Source organism: Lotus japonicus, chromosome 3 (genome assembly GCF_012489685.1).
Source record: "Lotus japonicus ecotype B-129 chromosome 3, LjGifu_v1.2".
NCBI lineage: Eukaryota > Viridiplantae > Streptophyta > Magnoliopsida > Fabales > Fabaceae > Lotus > Lotus japonicus.
This window is the reverse complement of record NC_080043.1, coordinates 30161127-30178420: the sequence shown is the minus strand read 5'-3', so window position 1 is coordinate 30178420 and position 17294 is coordinate 30161127. Positions and strand designations below refer to the sequence as shown.

Below are 17294 nucleotides of genomic sequence, written 5' to 3'. Positions count from 1 at the left end.
ATCTTTCTCAAATATCAAACTCCTGTCACACTTACACTGATTCCACGCGTGAGTCGGAAATTAACTTGTTCCGAAAATCCGGGTCTTACAGTAGTGGTTGCAGTAGTGGCGGCGGTGATGGGAGTGAGTGGTGGTGGTGGCGGCGATAACGATGAATAGAGCGTGGTGGCGGCGGTAGTGGCGACAGCGGTGGATGGTGGTTGTGGTGGCGGCGAAGGTGGTGGTGGTGGCGGCGATGGTGACGGTGGTAGTGGTGGTGGTTGTTGTGGTGGTGGTGGTGGGGTAGGTGGTGGTGGTGGAGGGTGGTTGTGGTGGCAACGACAGTTGTGGGTGGTGGTGGTGCCGGCGACGGTGGTGGCGGCAGTGACAGTGGTGGTGGTGGTGGTGGTGGTGGTAGTGGTGGTGGAGGGTGGTTTTGGTGGTGGCGACGGTGGTGGCGGCAGTGACGGTGGTGGTGGTGGTGGTGGTGGTGGTGGTGGTGGAGGGTGGTTGTGGTGGTGGCGACGGTGATGCCGACGACGGTGGTGGTGGTGGTGGTGTTGAAGACGGTGGTGGTGGAGGATGATTGTGGTGGCAGTTGATTAAATATATTGAAGTAGTTTATACATTGTACTCTTATCATGCCTTATCCATCATTTATAGGGTGGATTAAATAATCCATCATTTTGATGTATAAGAGAAGATTGATGTATAAGCTTATACAATACAATGTGAGCACCAAACAATGAATAAGTCTATAATGTATTGTATAAGCTTATACTATCATGCCTAATACGGTGTACCAAATGAGCCCATAGTTTTGCAAAAATCTTACTTAAATTTGAAGAAACAATCGTAGGAAAATATTAATGAAATAAATTGGTAACAAAATTAGCAGGTAATAAATAGTAGGGGTGGAGTGTAATTTACTCAAACTGTTTTAACATGTATTTATAATTTTATGTCATTTCACAAGTATACATAGCTTGCTTTACACTACTTTCTTCTCCACTGTCCTCTTCATTTCTAGCTACAACAAACACTTCCTCTGTTCCCTGGATCAACATCTCCACCATCTCCGTCAAGCAACCCTCTGTGGCGAACGAGGAATTTGTCAGGTAACCATCAATTTGCTACTTGGTAGTTTTCCAGTTTTGGTTTTCACTTTCTCTATTACTTCTTTTCCATATAATTTCCCCTTTTCACTGTTTCTTACTTTTTTGGTTTCTTAATACCTTTTACTGTGTCTGTGTTTTGAATCAAATTGGTTTGCCTTCAACGCTAAATCATCCAGCCAGCAACGATACAAGTTCTAGTCTGCATTCTCATGGAGTGCGCGGTTCCTGTAACCAAGTAAGTCTCCCTGTTCTTGTTTCCATTTTAGGGTTCATGGTTTTAAATTATGAAATAACTATTTTTTAACCATGAATTCAGATATATATTCCTGCTCAATAATTCAAATCACGACTTGTTATGCTAATTATTTTGTTGCCTAGTTTATCAAAAAAAAATTATTTTGTTACCTAGAATATGCCTTGTCTTGTATGTTTAAATTAATTTTAAGATTGCATAATATAAGTAGTACATGGAGTAAGTAGCAAAGGTAAGAGTTGGCAGCTAAATATAAACATTTTACACATTTAGCATCTTTCCTGATCTCTCATGAGGAGTTGCATTGTGATAATGACAAACCATAAAAAAATTAGAGAGGTGCTGCAGTAGCATTTGTCATGATTAGTCTATTTTGATAGGATTGGCCAAGAATATGTTCCTAGGCCAAGCAGTTGAGTAAATAGCTTAATTAAGCACTTATGGCAATAAATACTTATGGCATAAGCACTTATTAATAAACTAAAAGTGCTTTTGGGAAAACAACTTATTAATAGTAAGAGCTTATCGCATAAGTGTTTATTTATAAGCTAATTTGAAAAACTTGTTGAAATAAGCAGAAAATAGGTGTTAAGCATAAGCTAATCTAAACAGCTTATAGGTAGGTCAGAAGCTATTACATAAGTTCTCCCAAAAATTGAGTAAGCATTTATGCTATAGGATAACCTCAAATAAGCTATTCCAAACGGGGCTTAATTTGAGAAATGAGCTGAAAATAAGTTATAAGTAAGCATAAACTCTTATTCATTAGCTAATCTAATCGGTTTATAAAAATAAGCTCAAAACAACTTATAGGTAGACCATAAACTATTTACATAAGTTCTCCCAAACACTTGCACAAGCTCTTATACTATAAGTTAAGCTCAAATAAACTCTTCCAAACGGGCCCAAATCTTGGTTTTGAATGCTCCTTCCTTCTGATGCATCTATATTAGGGTGGTTATGGTTGTTAATCTTTCCTTTTCAATTTTGTTAACATATATATCTTTGTAATTGTTTTACCAGCTGCTTTAGTTTGAGTTCTGATATGTAATTAAGTTATAATCTTACTAGAAATCTATCGCAACATGAAGCATTATATATTATATATCACTCAATTGAGGTAGGAAAGGAGGTTGTGTAGTGGTAATATTGCAGTTTTGTTTATCAGGGAACATATTGGGATGAGCTACTACCTAGCTTTTCTATGAAACAAGGCATTGAGCCTTGAAGATGAAATAATTGAAACTGATTGAGCATTCTCCAATAAATAAGATTTTTTATTGGGTCTTAGATATCGTAAGGCAAAAAGATGTTGAAGAGAGAACAATTGACTCTGTTCATAACGCACCATTTGCCTGACTGATTCTTGAAAGTGCAAGATAGGATGAACCATCTTCAGACCAAGCCCTCTTTGCTGCCTCCTTGAGCTCCTTAACTTTTTTCCTCATTTCACACCCTTCTTCGTCCTCTTTATCCATAACTTTCCTTATTGCTTTTGCCAGATCCTCCCTTCCAACCACATTGGTAGAAAGTGGCAACTCCAATCGAACCGCGATGCCAATTTCCTCAGCCAGCATTGCAGCGTTCATCCCTTGCTCCGCATAGAGCGGCCATCCAACTATCGGCACCCCACACGAAACACTTTCCATCACGGAGTTCCATCCACAGTGACTCACAAACCCACCAACAGACGGGTGCTTCAGAATATCCAATTGCGGTGCCCAATCTGTTATCACCATGCCTCTAGTTTGTATGCGGTAGAACTCATCTGGTAAAGAATTTAACTCTTCAGATTTTGACACACCACCACCAGTTTCAGCTTGGGTTTCTTTACCCGCTGTGAAATAGTTGGCAATGGCATCCCCAGCTTTTGTGGCTGCATGTGTGCGCAGAGACCAAACGAATCTTTGCCCACTTAGCTCCAAACCCAAAGCCATCTCTTTGATTTGCTCCTGAGACATTCTGTATCCGCTCCCTAGCGAAATATACACCACAGATTCTTCTTCTTGTTTATCTAGCCACTCGAAAACATCGCTTCCATCTTGTCTTCTAATTTCTTCCCTGACTATTAGCCCAACTGGGTATACCGGCACCTTGGTGACTTTTCCACTGCTGAGTGCTGCTAGTGTTTTCGGTTCTAGCTCGTTAAATGTGTTCACAAGGATCGCATCCGCCAGCGCCAACCCCTCACATGTGCTGAGATATTCACGATACACCTTGTGTGTCCTGTCTCGTAACAATTGGAACACATCGTCAGGATGTACTGATTTACAACCAGGGATTGAGATTGGTTCGCTTTGATCCGTGTACTCTCCTTGCAGCTCTTTATCTAAAATAGGAGTGTGAAGAGATAATGCAAGGAGCCATGCGTTTGATGAAACAAAAATGAACTTGGGCACTTTGAGATTCTCGACCAGAGGTAAAATGTTGCTTAGGACCTGGTCAATGATGAGGATGGTGGGGTTATGTTCCGTGGTGGAGATCGCGGAGAGAAAAAGTGGAGGGAGTTCATGCGTTATGGCTGCTACCTGGGTTTCTATTGTGGCGTCGGGGCCAACTAGATTGGTCATGTCAAGTGGTGGGAGATGGATGATTTGGAAGAGGTTATCATTTGTGGCAGATTGGAGAAGCTGTGTCTCTGCTTTAGATGGAACAGAGGTTTTAATGGAAGCAAGAAAGATGGTGACTTTGGGAACAATTTGGTGAGTGACTAGGCGCTTTGCAAGCTCTAGAGAAGGGATCATGTGTCCCATTCCTGGTGGTGTGAGGATTGCAGCGTTGTGAGAGTTTGAGGCAGCCATGGAAGCTGGGAAGTGAAATTAAATGAGATGGATAATTGAAGGTTGAGATGCCACTATTTATGATCGATCAGAATAAGGGGGCATGGTGTATTCTTATGATGTTCAGTGTAGCATTTCACCTAACTTAAAAAGATCATTAATTAGATGGGAAATTGTTCTGGTGCGTTAGTGACTTAGTGGTGCACATGCACCACCTCTTACACAACAAGAATTGAAAGTCTAAAAAATTTGTGTGGCTGAGAATTATCATTCTTGGTTACCTTGGCTTTTATGGGTACTTGATTATTTTGTTTAAGATACATATGACCTTTTATTGTTAATTATGATTGTCATGAATTTTAAGTAGTTTTGAGCATTTATATATGTAAATAGTTAAATTATATAAATTTTATTAAAAAATCAGAATAGCAGCTATCCTGCTATGCGCTATATCACTATGGCATTTTTGGGGCTGGCTGCTACACCCCGCTATCCCCCGCTATCCGAGATTGATAACACTGTTTGCACATTTGTTTTTGTTCCTTCTGCTGTTTAATTTTCAGCAGAGAAGGAATAATCAGCCATATTATTGGAGCCTGCTAAATCAATCAATTTGGTTCCAACCTGGTTAGGCATGTTCTTTGAAGATGCATTCACTGTTTGAAGAGATTTGGCAATCTGGTATCAATAAATGAAACCCTGCAATCCTGTTGATTCCTTATTTTATTAGATTCCTACAAACAAGATGATCTTGCTACTTGTGTTATTATAATGGCGAGCTTGTTCTTTTATGTTTCTGTAATACTTTAATTTTACATGTGCATCTGGTGCTCCTGAACTTAGGAGCTGAAACTGAGAATACTATATTTGAGAATATCAGAAACGTGATTCTATTGTACCAACTGAATCACCGGACTTTGAAATGGTCCTTTGTGTTTCGTTGTCATTGTTAGTTTATAACTCCTCATGATCCACGTTGTTTCTAGATAGTTGATTCATGGCTCAACTACCCCATGTGTTAACGCATGAATGATCATGGCATTATGATTAAATAAATGTTAAGCAACCACTTATTCCAACAGTTTAAGCTGTTTGGTAAGGGCTGAATGAATGGTTCACGCAAGAATACTTTGAGCTTGAAGCGTGGATAAATGCATAGTCCCACCTACCATGTGCTTAAATTCCACTTTTTAATTAGAAAGTGAAGGGAGCAAAGATCGAACTCTAAACCGCTAAATCATAGAGGCTCTGATACAAGTGATTAATATAAGCTCCAATATATCACCTACAATTTATCAAAAATAATAAATCCATAAAGTTTTCTTCAACAAGTACGTAATTCTTCCACATACATAAGTTGAGGAACAAACCAGATCAACCAACTTATTCACAACTGGAAAAACAAGGACAACCATTCATTATAAATCCCAATAATCATATAAGCCTTATACCTACTTTAGTTGTATATATGGCAATTCGATGTGCATCAGTATGGTCCACAGATGGGATAAAACACCCATAGCTAAAACAAAACTATGTCTACTTAACATATAATCTGTGTCTTCCATAATATGTTTACAACAATATCAATCAGTCATCACCAACTCACCATTGGCAATAGAAGTATCAGAAGAAGATTGTTGCTGCTTTCGAGCTCGAGCAGTTAAACCAGCAAACCAAGCAACCCACATAAGCTACAATCCGAGAATTAGCACCCACCAGCACACTAGCCCCCTAATCGAATGCATTATCCATGCTGGCGCGCTGAGCTCAACCCCAAGCTTCAATCCCCGCATCAGCTGCAAGACGCGGTAAGACTCATATATGATAGGGGTAACAAGCCAGACAGGTGATTGCCAATGCCAAGTCAACATCTTAGTCAGAATCTTAACTGGCAAGAGAAGAAGATAAGGACCTAGTAGAACTGCAAATGAGATGAACTGCAAGTGAAAGAGAGAACCTCGTACCTTAAAAGAGTCAAATCTTTTTCTTCCTTTATCTCTTAGATTCATAACTCCTAAGTGAACCAAAGTCAAATCTGAACCCAAACATTTAGAGTTTCAGTGCCATAAATTCTCTACCTTTACTCTTGATCGAAGAGATACCCTGTAGAGTGAGCTAATCTTGTAAAGATTGTGGGAGAAGTCCTGAACAATACTTGTAGGAGGAGTCCTGTAGAATACTTGGAGAAATTCGTGATAATACTTGTAGGAGAAGTCCTTGAGAATACTTGTATTGGAGAAGTCATTGATACTTGCTAGTGAAAATCTTGGTGGTGGCCAAGTACTAGACGTAGCCCAATCGTTCAGGGTGAACCAGTATAAATCTTTGTGTGTTGATCGTCTGCCTTACTTGCTTATATTTCCGCTGCACTAAACAGTTTACGAAAAGTCATACTAAACGTTTTCTCAAGAACTAATATTCTTTTCACAAACCTAAACTTTAAAAAGCAATTTTCAAGAATACAATTCAAACCCCCCTTTCTTGTGTTATTTATTTGCATATCAGTGTTTTGTGTTTTGATTGATGAATCCGGTGATGTTGCTGGTAAAGAACAAATGGTTGTTGTTATTTGCTATGTTAATAGTGAAGGTTTGGTAAAAGAAAGGTTTCTTGGGATTCTTAGTGTTAAAGAAACAAGTGCTAAGTCACTTAAGGAGGAACTTGAGAAGTTGTTGTCTATTAATGACTTGAGTTTATCTAGCATAAGGGGGCAAGGATATGATGAAGCTAGAAATATGCGAGGTAAGTTTGGTGGTTTGAGAACTTTAATTCAAAATGAAAATCCATCCACTTATTATGTGCATTGTTTTGCCCATCAACTTCAATTGACACTTGTTGCATGTGCTAAGACTCACAAAGATGTTAGTGGTTTTTTCGGGAAGGTCAGTATTCTTGTTACTTTCATATCGTCTTCTAACAAGAGACAAGAATTGCTTCGGGAAAAACAAGTATCTCAATTTGCTAAATTGATTGAAGAGGGTCAGATAGAGACTAGTAGTGGATTAAATCAAGAATCGTCTATTGCTAGAGCGGGTGACACTCACTAGGGTTCCCACTTTAGGACTCTCACTAGATTGATGACTTTATATGGTGTCGTTATTGGGGTACTTGAAGAAGCCGGGAAAGATCCGTCATTTGAAAAACATGGTGAAACGATGCTTTTTCTATAAGTGCTTCAGTCCTTTGATTTTATTTTCATGTTGTACATGATGGTTGAGATTTTAGGATTTACAGATGATTTAAGTGAAGCGCTACAAAAGCATGATCAAGATCTTTTGAATGCTTTATCACTTGTCCAAGCCGCCAAACAAGAATTACAAGAAATGAGGAATGATGGATGGGAAGAACTTATATCTAAGGTCATGGAAATTTGCAATAAGCATGATATTGATGTGCCTGATTTGGATGCATTGTATGTGCAAGGGAAGAAACCTAGACGACATGCTATCACTTCTAGTGTTTCTAATTTGCATCATTATAAGCATGATTGTTTATTTAGTGTTTTAGATTTGCAGTTGCATGAGCTCAATGCTAGGTTTGATGAAGAGAATACTGAACTTTTACAATGTGTTTCATGTTTGAGTCCCTCATCATAATTTGAAGCTTTTGATGTGAAAAAATTATTGAGTATGGTTGAACTTTATCCAAATGATTTTGTAGATGTGTCGGAAGTGGTAGTGCAACATCAGCTTCAGAATTATGTTAGAAATGTTCGATGTGATCTAAAATTTGCAAAGTTAAAAGGACTCTCAGATCTTTGTATAAAACTTGTGGAAACAAAAAAATGCAACACATTTGATATAGTTTATAAGCTTTTGAAGTTGGCTTTAGTCTTGCCGATAGCAACTGCAAGCGCGGAACATGTTTTTTCAGCTATGAAGTTTGTAAAGAGCCAGTTATGTAACAAAATGGGTGATCAATGGTTAAATGATCGTCTTGTAACTTTTATAGAAAGAGATGTTCTTGGAACAATTAACAATAATGTTATTTTAGCTCATTTTAAAAAAATGGACAGTAGACGATTTTCATTGTAAATACACTTTTGATGATGCTCTTCCTATTTCTACTACTGGCTTATGGTTCTTCTTACCATAATGTTGAAGTTGTTGTTTTGTTGATGGAAGTTCGATCTTTATGCTGTTGATGACTGTTTTGTCGCTGATGTTTTCACTGTTTACCTATTATTGGTGTTTATGTTGTTGCTGTTGCGGTTTTTGCTGTTGGAATTTAAAATTCTCTGCTGTTGTTGATGTCTTGCCGTTGGAAAATTATGCTGATGTTGTCTTGCCATTTTCTATTGCAAGAAGCCTGAAAATCTTCCTGCATTTTCTTTACTGTACTGCTGTTTTCACTTTGTTTCTTTTGTTATACTTCGTTGTAAGCCTAGTCATTCTTGGACCGTAATGTAAACTCTTCTATTTCCACGAGAAGCTTTCTCTCATGGTTTTATCTATAATATTTCTCTTTTTCGAATAGTCACACTGATATATAAGGTCTGGATCCGCCCCTGCTGACCAACTTATATGTCTTCTAACTCTTACCACTTGAACTATCATTCAAGGACGTTTCTTGAATGAGTATGTTTGTATTAGAGTTGAGTTAGATGTGAAAATCCTTTCATCTAACTAATTCTTTTTTTCTTTAAAAAATGTGATTTTTTCCATTGAAACATGTACTAATGTGAATTGAAAGTGCATTCAAACACACATTGGAATTTTCCTCCTTTTAAAAAATAAAAAACTCACTCACCCCACTTTTTCCGACCACACACCCCACCTTGATCCTACTCACTCTTTCTCATTCCATTCAAAGAAACCAAAATTGTTTTAGGGTTGGTCAAGTTTGAGTTTCAACTTTTAACAAAACAAGTAACCATTTGTTAAGATTCCAAATACAGACCCTCGAAAAAGTTTTGTTTATCTATTTTCTTCCCATCCAATCTCACTCTCCCCTCTATGTGCATCTTCTGTGAGTTCTCACTTCCACTCTCCTTCCTTAACTCTGTGTCACCCAACAATGCACTGCTAATGACTCACATATCAATCATTGCACCACTCCATTCTCTCTTGCAAACAACATCAATAACTTCGTGACGCATCAAAACCTTTCTTTCAATTCAAATACCACACAGAAAGAATCCAACATGAGTGTAGGTCACTAATTTACAAGAAGCCTCGAAGGTAAGTGGACAAGGAAAATATGAAGTGAGGAGGACATTGTTGTGACTGCTTGAGGCGAATGCACAGGGTAAATATGAATTGGAGGAAAGTATTATTGAGACTACAGATATTTTGAGGGATGAGTGTAGGGATGACAATTTTTCCCAAACCCATGGGTACCCGTCTGAACCCGATCCGATTTGACGGACAAAACCTGAGTTGACTGGATTTAGGTTTGGGTTTTGCCCGTTACTGTAGCAGTTTATGAGTTTGGTATTAGTTAAACATGTGCACATACCCGCCTGATGAAATGATATTTAATGAAGAAATTTTCCTCCACTAACTACTATCAAATCCTTTTCAAGACTCAATCGTAGTATAGTATAAGGTTTTGTCGTCTCCACATGGATTGTGTTGCTACGTATTAATCTCACTAGCTAGACATTGTTTGAACAGTTTAAAAGTGATGTGTTTTATTTAGATTTAAATAAAGGAAAACGATAAATAAAGCGATAAAAGAAGTTCACGGATGTAAACAAAGAAGAAAGCGTATTTGAAAAATGAGTTCACTTGATTTACAACTTATTCTCAACTAATATACTTTTATAAGATGAAATTAACATTTAAGATGCTGATAAGAGTTATTCACCTACTAATTCCTTAGCTAAGTGAATCTACCAATTATGAACCTAGCCTTAATTCCTTAAGCCCTAGTGATCATAAAAAGAGCATTATAGCACATACATACTCGATAAGGCATTCCCAAGCTCTGTTCCTAACCTAAGAAGTTCATGTCCTAGTGGATAGAATCTCTGACTGTCACTCAAGAAATTCCAATAGTTCCTAACTAGATAATCCTATCCTAGAGAGGTGAGTATCCCGACTAGTCACTCGGTATAGACCTCATTCCCAACTCATGATATTCATACCTAAGAGTTAATGTCCCCTATTGTCACCTAGGAAACCTAAACCCTACATAAAACATGTCTTTCTTAAGATGACTGATGCAAGGGTGGTTTCTCTCATTAACTAAATTCACACCAACTTCTCAATTGTCATGCAAATCCTAAAAAGCATCATATTGGCAAAAGATACATGAACGCGCAAAGAGAATTAATAACCTAAGACATAGAAATTTTACCCCTTTATATGAACTAAGTCTATATTAACTCATATCAATTTTTCAATCTATTTATGAATTAATATAAACTCTTAAAATCACCAATTAACCAATTGAAGTATTAAACATAGAGAGAAACAACAAATAATGAAAATTCATACTTATAATTGCATAAAAGTATATTGAACAAGAAAGAAAATCAAATTAAGTAATTCCAAATAATAAAAGAGAGTCAACACGAAAATAGGTAAAGAGAAAAGCAAAACCCAAAATAGAACGGCGCCATGGACGTCCGGAGAAGCTGTCACCTCCTCCATGGCCCTGACACCGGCCCTCAAGGGCCTAACCTTCCTCTCCACCAAGAAATTGTCTTCAAGAGTTTCTCAAGTGTTTTTTAGGTTTAGAAGAAGAGAAAGATGAAAAAAGATGAAAAAGATAGGTTACAAACTGATTTTATAGTGCTTTCTCGTAATCTGTGCGTTTATTGTCTTTTCTACAGCAGCTGATGATCCGGTGCGGTCAGGTGCACTGTAACACGGTACACCCTCAGGAGACTGGACGTTGGATAACAGGGCTGCTACGTGGCGCGATCTGATGCGAGTGCACACGGGAAGACCATGGAGCGCGGCACACGGGATCAGAACCTTAAAAGCTGCGAATTTCTTTCTTTTTTTTCTCTCTCTTCTCAAATCTTCTCCTAAAATAACAATAAAGTAAAATAAATAATGATAAAAATAAGATAACAACTTAAAATAAATTTATCTAATCCTAAATTAATGTAAATAAATCCTAATAATATCTATAAAATATAGAAAAATACTAAACCTTAATAAAAACATTAAAATGCATGAAACAAGCCTAAAATATTCTAAAATGACTAAAATATCTTAAATAATATATCAAAATGCATGCAAATAAACTAGGAAAATAGCCTTAAATCCCGGGTCATCACCGCCCGAATCCAAAGATACCTGAAACATAAAATTACAAAAAATCTTCATACATATATATTGATAAACTCTATTCTTAGTGTTTGATGATTAATTGTACTTTTGTATGTTTGAGAAAGTAAACTCTAAACTATTGTTGTCTCACTTTGGTGATGGATGATATGATGAATAATATTTGTTTTTTTTCTTTCTTTCTATGAATTTCACTATTTTTTTTTTATGGAAGTAGGTTCTGGGACGGGTTGCTATTTCATGTAAGTAATGAGTTTCGAATTTACCCGAAACCCAATGAGTTTGGACATTGATTTCATTTTATCACCCATAAGGGTTTGGGTTCTGGGATTTGGGTTTCGGTTTGGTAATTAAAAAGCTCGTGTCTGATCCTACCCATTGCCATCCCTAGATGAGTGAGATTGAGATTTAGAGGATAATGAGTAGAGCTCTTAAATTCTAATATTTCACCTTTTGAATTAGGTGAATTCTGTAATACACAAAAAAAAAAATGGGTGTGGTACCTCGTGTAGTATTTTAAGTTATAATTTGGCTTAATTGCACTTTTGGTCCCCCAACTATTGCCTTCTTGCAAAAATCGTCCCCAAACTTCAAAACTAGCAAAAAACGACCTCCAACTATACATGTCGTTGCACTTTTGGTCTGCCGTTTGCCTTCCGTGAGAAAACTAACGTGAGAAGCTGATGTGGCTCCCTCACACGTGTCTCACGTGACTTTCTTCAGAGAGCTTGATGACTGGACAAGTCACATGCTTTTCACGTGACTCTGAAAGGCTCCAACGGTCATCTCCCTCCTCCATCGTCTTCTTCACTATGAAACCCTTTTAGAGTCACGTGAGAAGCATGTGACTTGTCCAGTCATCAAGCTCTCTGAAGAAAGTCATGTGAGACACGTGTGAGGAAGCCCATCAACTTCTCACGTTAGTTTTTTCACAGAAGGCAAACTGCAGACCAAAAGTGCAACGACATGTATAGTTGGAGGACGTTTTTTGCTAATTTTAAAGTTTGGGGACGATTTTCACAGGAAGGCAATAGTTAGGGGACCAAAAGTGCAATTAAGCCTTATAATTTTGTTATTTTCTTGAAAAAAGATAGAGGATTTATTATTGCAACTTTTAAGCATTTAAGTTCAGTGGCTCAATGAACTAATAACATATTGTTCTTAAGTTTGTTTATGCTATTCAATGCATGATTTGAAAACTAAGGTTTTAAGTAGGGATGTCAATGGGTACGGGTGGGCATGGATAGTATATACCCACCCTCCACATGTAAAAATTTATATCCATACCCGCTCCATACCCACATGGATATCCATTTAGTGAGTTTTAACCGGATTTTAAACTATCAGTGGATATCCATGGGCATCCGACACCCATGAACATAAATGAATTCACATATATTTGTTCAAAAGAAAATTATGTTAAATATAAAATTTAACACTGGACTTTACAGTCAATCAATGTGTAAAGGAAAATACTTTTTTTCTACTCTTTTTTGGGTCTAAGGGCTTCTTTTTACCATTACCATTGTATAAGTTTACCTGAAAGAGAACTATAACTCAAACACAAATTCATTAGATATTTAATATACATCTATGTATATACATATAAAAGATATTTTAGTATTTTATATATCGGGTGGGTATCCGTGGGTATGGATACATCAATATCCGTACCCGCCCCATTAATAAATGGATAGTGAAATATCCATGAAATAAATCCGTGGATACCCATGGGCATGGGTAATTTTACCCATAGCGGGTTTTTATCCACGGGTGTGGGTAATTTTGACATCTCTAGTTTTAAGTTTAACTTGCAACTTTGAGAGATCATTTAAGTTCCTTTTTTGTCAGGATCATCTTTATTCATGCCCTACCCATGTTGAACCTTGTAAATCTTCATCCATCCTTTTCCTCTAAGTTCAATTGTATTTTCTATTAATTTATATTTGTTGGTCCTTTGTTGTCTTGCATTTTGTTAAAAACAACCTGATGTCGAAGCAGATGCTTTGGCATCTGATTTCGTGAAGCCAGGACATTCGTCCTCTGGCTGGCGCGCAAAATGGGTCCCTTTGTTATCTTTTTAAAGATTTGTTTTGTTGTTACTTGAGGTTCAAGTAACTGATTGAAGAGAGTTGTTTGCGGATTGATTATTTTTGGAACAAATCTATGATTGAGGATTTGTTTCTATCTTCTACTTGAATGTTACGCAAATCATATCTTAGAAGATTGCGTTTGATTGTGTGTGGATCAATCATGTTCTTCAACCCAAGCTAACCCTAGTGTCGCCGCTGTTGAAGTATAAAAAGAACAAAGACCTAAAACGTGAAGACGTACCTAAGCTCATATTGAAGATCAAGTGTTTTAGGATTGTGAGTTGTGCTTTGTTCTTGTTAGTTGTGAACGAGTCTTGATCTCTGATTCTATAAGGCAAGGCTGCGTTCTGTGTTTAGTTTGATTGTTCAAACACTCTTGTGATTTGTTGTCACCAATCACTGTGACAGTGATTGAGAGAAAGTGAGAGAGACTCTCATACTTAGGTTGAGATACTAAGTAGAAATACACTGGGTAGTTTAGGAAAAGAACTATGAACTTGTTGTGTTCATGAGTGTCTGTAGTTCCTGAATCTTGAGATAGTGGATTTCCTTTCTTTGGGTGCAAACCCTCCAGATGTAGGTGAAGTTTCACCGAACCGGGTTACCAATTCTTGTGTCTTGTTTCTCTTATGTGTTTAGTTTATATTGTTATTAAGTAATCAATTGTTCTAATCGATTGTCCCAGCATCGCGTAAGACATTCATTCTAAGGGAACTAGAATTTCAATATTATTTTAGGTATCACACCTTAATCTGCCTTAAGATACCACATCAAGCACCTTTGAATTATTATAGTGTATTTTATCATAGTAAAAGATAATATCACTTGCCTAAAAGGTAAATTTTCACGGTTTAATTTTGCATCATTTTAAAACTCCCCCATATTAGCGGACCCTAAAATTAGATTCATGAATTATATTGCTCTATTATTCATATAAAATACCAAAACCCTAACTATATTGTTCGATTATTCATAAAACCCCCACGTCTCAAATTCTTCCTGTGGCGTAGGGATTAGTTGGGATTATGATAAGAGCTAGAAGAGATTTAGTAATTGTCAAACCTATTGGCTTAGGCTTTTTGATTTCTTCTTGGGCTCTGTTTAGGATGAGATTTTACCTGAGTTGTTCAGGTTGTTTTCTTTTATCTATTGGGGCATTTTTTTCTTAGTTTTTTTTGTTGATATACATAACAATTTTTAAAAGGAAAATGCTGAATGTCACAAAAAAGAAACACACGAAGGATTTTCAAATTAATTTAATTGGTTATAGCATCACTCTGTTTATTTTAACATAAAAAAATAAATTGCATCCTTGAGGGATCGATCCCTGAATGTTCCTCTCCCCAACCCATATGACCTCAACTCTTACCACATGAGTTATCATTAAGGGAAAACACATCACTCTTTTAAAAATGATATAAACTCTTTATTTTTTGATGGTATATATATTCTTTAATTATTTTCCAAGTTTAAAAAAATCTTCATAAATATTAGGGTTTGTTTGATTGCAGTTTTAGTTTTCAGATTTTAAAACAGTTTTCAGAAACAATTTTTAATAACAGTTTTCAGAAGAAGAAAACAGTTCGAATGACATGTTTTCCAACATTTAGAAAACTGATATCTGAAAACTAAAAACAAAAACTGAAAACATTTTTTAGCTGTTTTATGCCCTGTTCAGGGTAGCTTTTGGTTTTATGATTTGAAATTCTTAAAAATCAAAACAAGTTCAGTTTCATAAATCCAGTTTTTGTTTTTTTGAGGTTTTCAGTTTTAAAAAAATTGTCAACTTAGTAAATCCACAATAATTACAACTATTTTCAATTTAGTGAATTCACGAGAATTAAAAGTAGCGGCGAAATTATAATTGAGGGACTAGGTAGTGGTGGGGGTAAAGTTTTGATGTTACCTAGTAGCGATGACATGCAGTTGTGGGGGTGGAGGGTGGCAGTGGTGGCGACAATGACAGTGGTGGGGGTGCTTACGCGAGTGGAGGTGGTGGTGCCAACGACGGTGGCGGTGGTGGTTATGGTGGTTGTGGCGGTAGCGATTGTGGCAAAGCCGTGGTGATTGTGGCTGTAGCGATTGTGGTTGGGGATGTGGTGATTGCAATGGTGTCAGCGTTGGTCGTGGATGGTGGCGATGGAGGGGGGTTGGTGGTGGAGGTGGAAGTGGTGGTGCATGAGGGTGGTGGTGGCAGAAGTGGTGGTGGTGGCGATGAAGGTGGTTGTGGTGGCGGTGGAGGGTGATAGCGGCGACGATGGTGGTGGTGGTAATGGTGATGAGTGGTGATGTGATGAAGTGATTTGTTATTGAAACTAAAAATCATAATCACAAAACCATATTTTGTGGTTTTAAAAAACAGGCTAAAACTGTTTTGAAATTTAGTAAAAACCCACTTCAGTTTCATTTTTACCGAACACGTTTTGTTTTCAAATTTGTATTTGAAGACCAAAAAGTGAAAACTAACAACCATCCTAAACGACCCCTTAGTTTTTTCATTAAAAAAACTGAAAATAAAAACTGTTTTAAATAATAAGTGTTTTTGAAAACAAGTACACCGTTGTTGGCACCAAAAACAGAAAACTGCAAACAACTAGACTTGCTTTACACTACTTTCTTCTCCACTGTTCCTCTTCATTTCTGCCTACATCAAACACTTCCCCTGTTCCCTATCAACATCTCCACCGTCTCCGTCAAAGGAGTGAGGCCATCTCCGACGAGCAACCCACGGTAGCAAACAACAAGTTTCTCAGGTAACCTCTCTACTTCTTGGTAGTTTTCCAGTTTTGGTTTTCACTTTCTCTATTACTTCTTTTCCATATTATAAATAGGACACCATTCATCAATAATACTCACGGATTCAGTCATCTTACATGGTATCATGGAGCAGGTTCAGATCCCTTTTCTGACCTAATTTTTCTTTTCATTATTATTACCTTTTTTTTCTCTCCTTCCGCCCCTCTGTTTGGTTCTTGCTCCCGCCGCCGGCCACGCTTCTTTGCTTCGTGCTGCCCGCCGCCACCAGCATCAACACCGGCGCCCTCCGTCGCGCCGCCGCACGCCGCACCGTCGCGTGCCTCCTCTCTGAGCGTCACCGACCCGTTTCTGCCCAGAACAGTTCGCGTTCGTCCTCTCCACCGTGTTACTCAGCCGCGCTCCCTTCACGGCCATCTCGCACCGCCGGCGCTCCTCCTTGGTCGGGCCGCCTCCTCGCGTCGCCGCCGCTCCCGCCGTGCCGCCCAGGATCCCTCAATCTGCCACGGTTCCGTGTTGACCCGTTTCCAGCCGAACGAATCCGTTTGGCTTGCCCGTGACCCACTTCCTCTTGACTGGGTCAAATCTTCACGGTTCAACCAGACCGGCCGGCTCAACTAGACCGGTCCAGCAACCCAGCCGCTCGGTTCAACCAGCAGCTTATTAAAAAAAAAACCTATTGTCCTTTACTCTTGGCCCGAAATTTCGCCGTCATGTCTTCTCCCGCCTCCTCGGACAGCACCTCCATGCCCGCCACCAGTTCTCCGGCAGTCACCACCGTGGCCCCTCCTGCCCCGCCGGCTAAACCTGATTTCCACCCGGCGCTTGCTGTTACGAACATTAGGAATCACATTCCTATTATGCTTGACGTGGAGACTGATTGCTATGGCACCTGAGCGGAGCTTTTCCGCATCCATGCCCGTTCTCACCGGGTTTTGCACCACATTGTCCCTGCTGCGGACAAGCCTCCTCCGCCTGTCACTGACCCTACCTACGAGCTGTGGATCACTTTGGATTCCACTATCCTTCAGTGGATTTATGCCACCATCTCCATTGACCTGATGACTACCATC

At 38.4% G+C, this 17294-nt stretch overlaps 1 protein-coding gene, 1 long non-coding RNA gene and 1 pseudogene across 2 annotated transcripts; 2 read left to right on the top strand and 1 right to left on the bottom strand.

The window, feature by feature from the left end:
* Positions 1 to 960: 960 nt before the first annotated feature.
* LOC130749114 (uncharacterized) lies at positions 961 to 5068 on the top strand. Its single transcript, XR_009022847.1, has 3 exons — positions 961 to 1097; positions 1274 to 1332; positions 4694 to 5068. It is a non-coding gene; the product is annotated as an uncharacterized LOC130749114 (long non-coding RNA).
* Positions 2427 to 4329, bottom strand: LOC130749113 (UDP-glycosyltransferase 72D1-like). The gene has a single exon (XM_057602409.1). The coding sequence runs from the start codon at positions 4149 to 4151 to the stop codon at positions 2688 to 2690; it is 1464 nt and encodes a 487-aa protein (XP_057458392.1). The 5' UTR covers positions 4152 to 4329; the 3' UTR covers positions 2427 to 2687.
* A 1425-nt stretch (positions 5069 to 6493) lies between the features above and the next one.
* LOC130743930 (uncharacterized) lies at positions 6494 to 8167 on the top strand (annotated as a pseudogene).
* The last annotated feature ends 9127 nt before the right edge of the window (positions 8168 to 17294 follow it).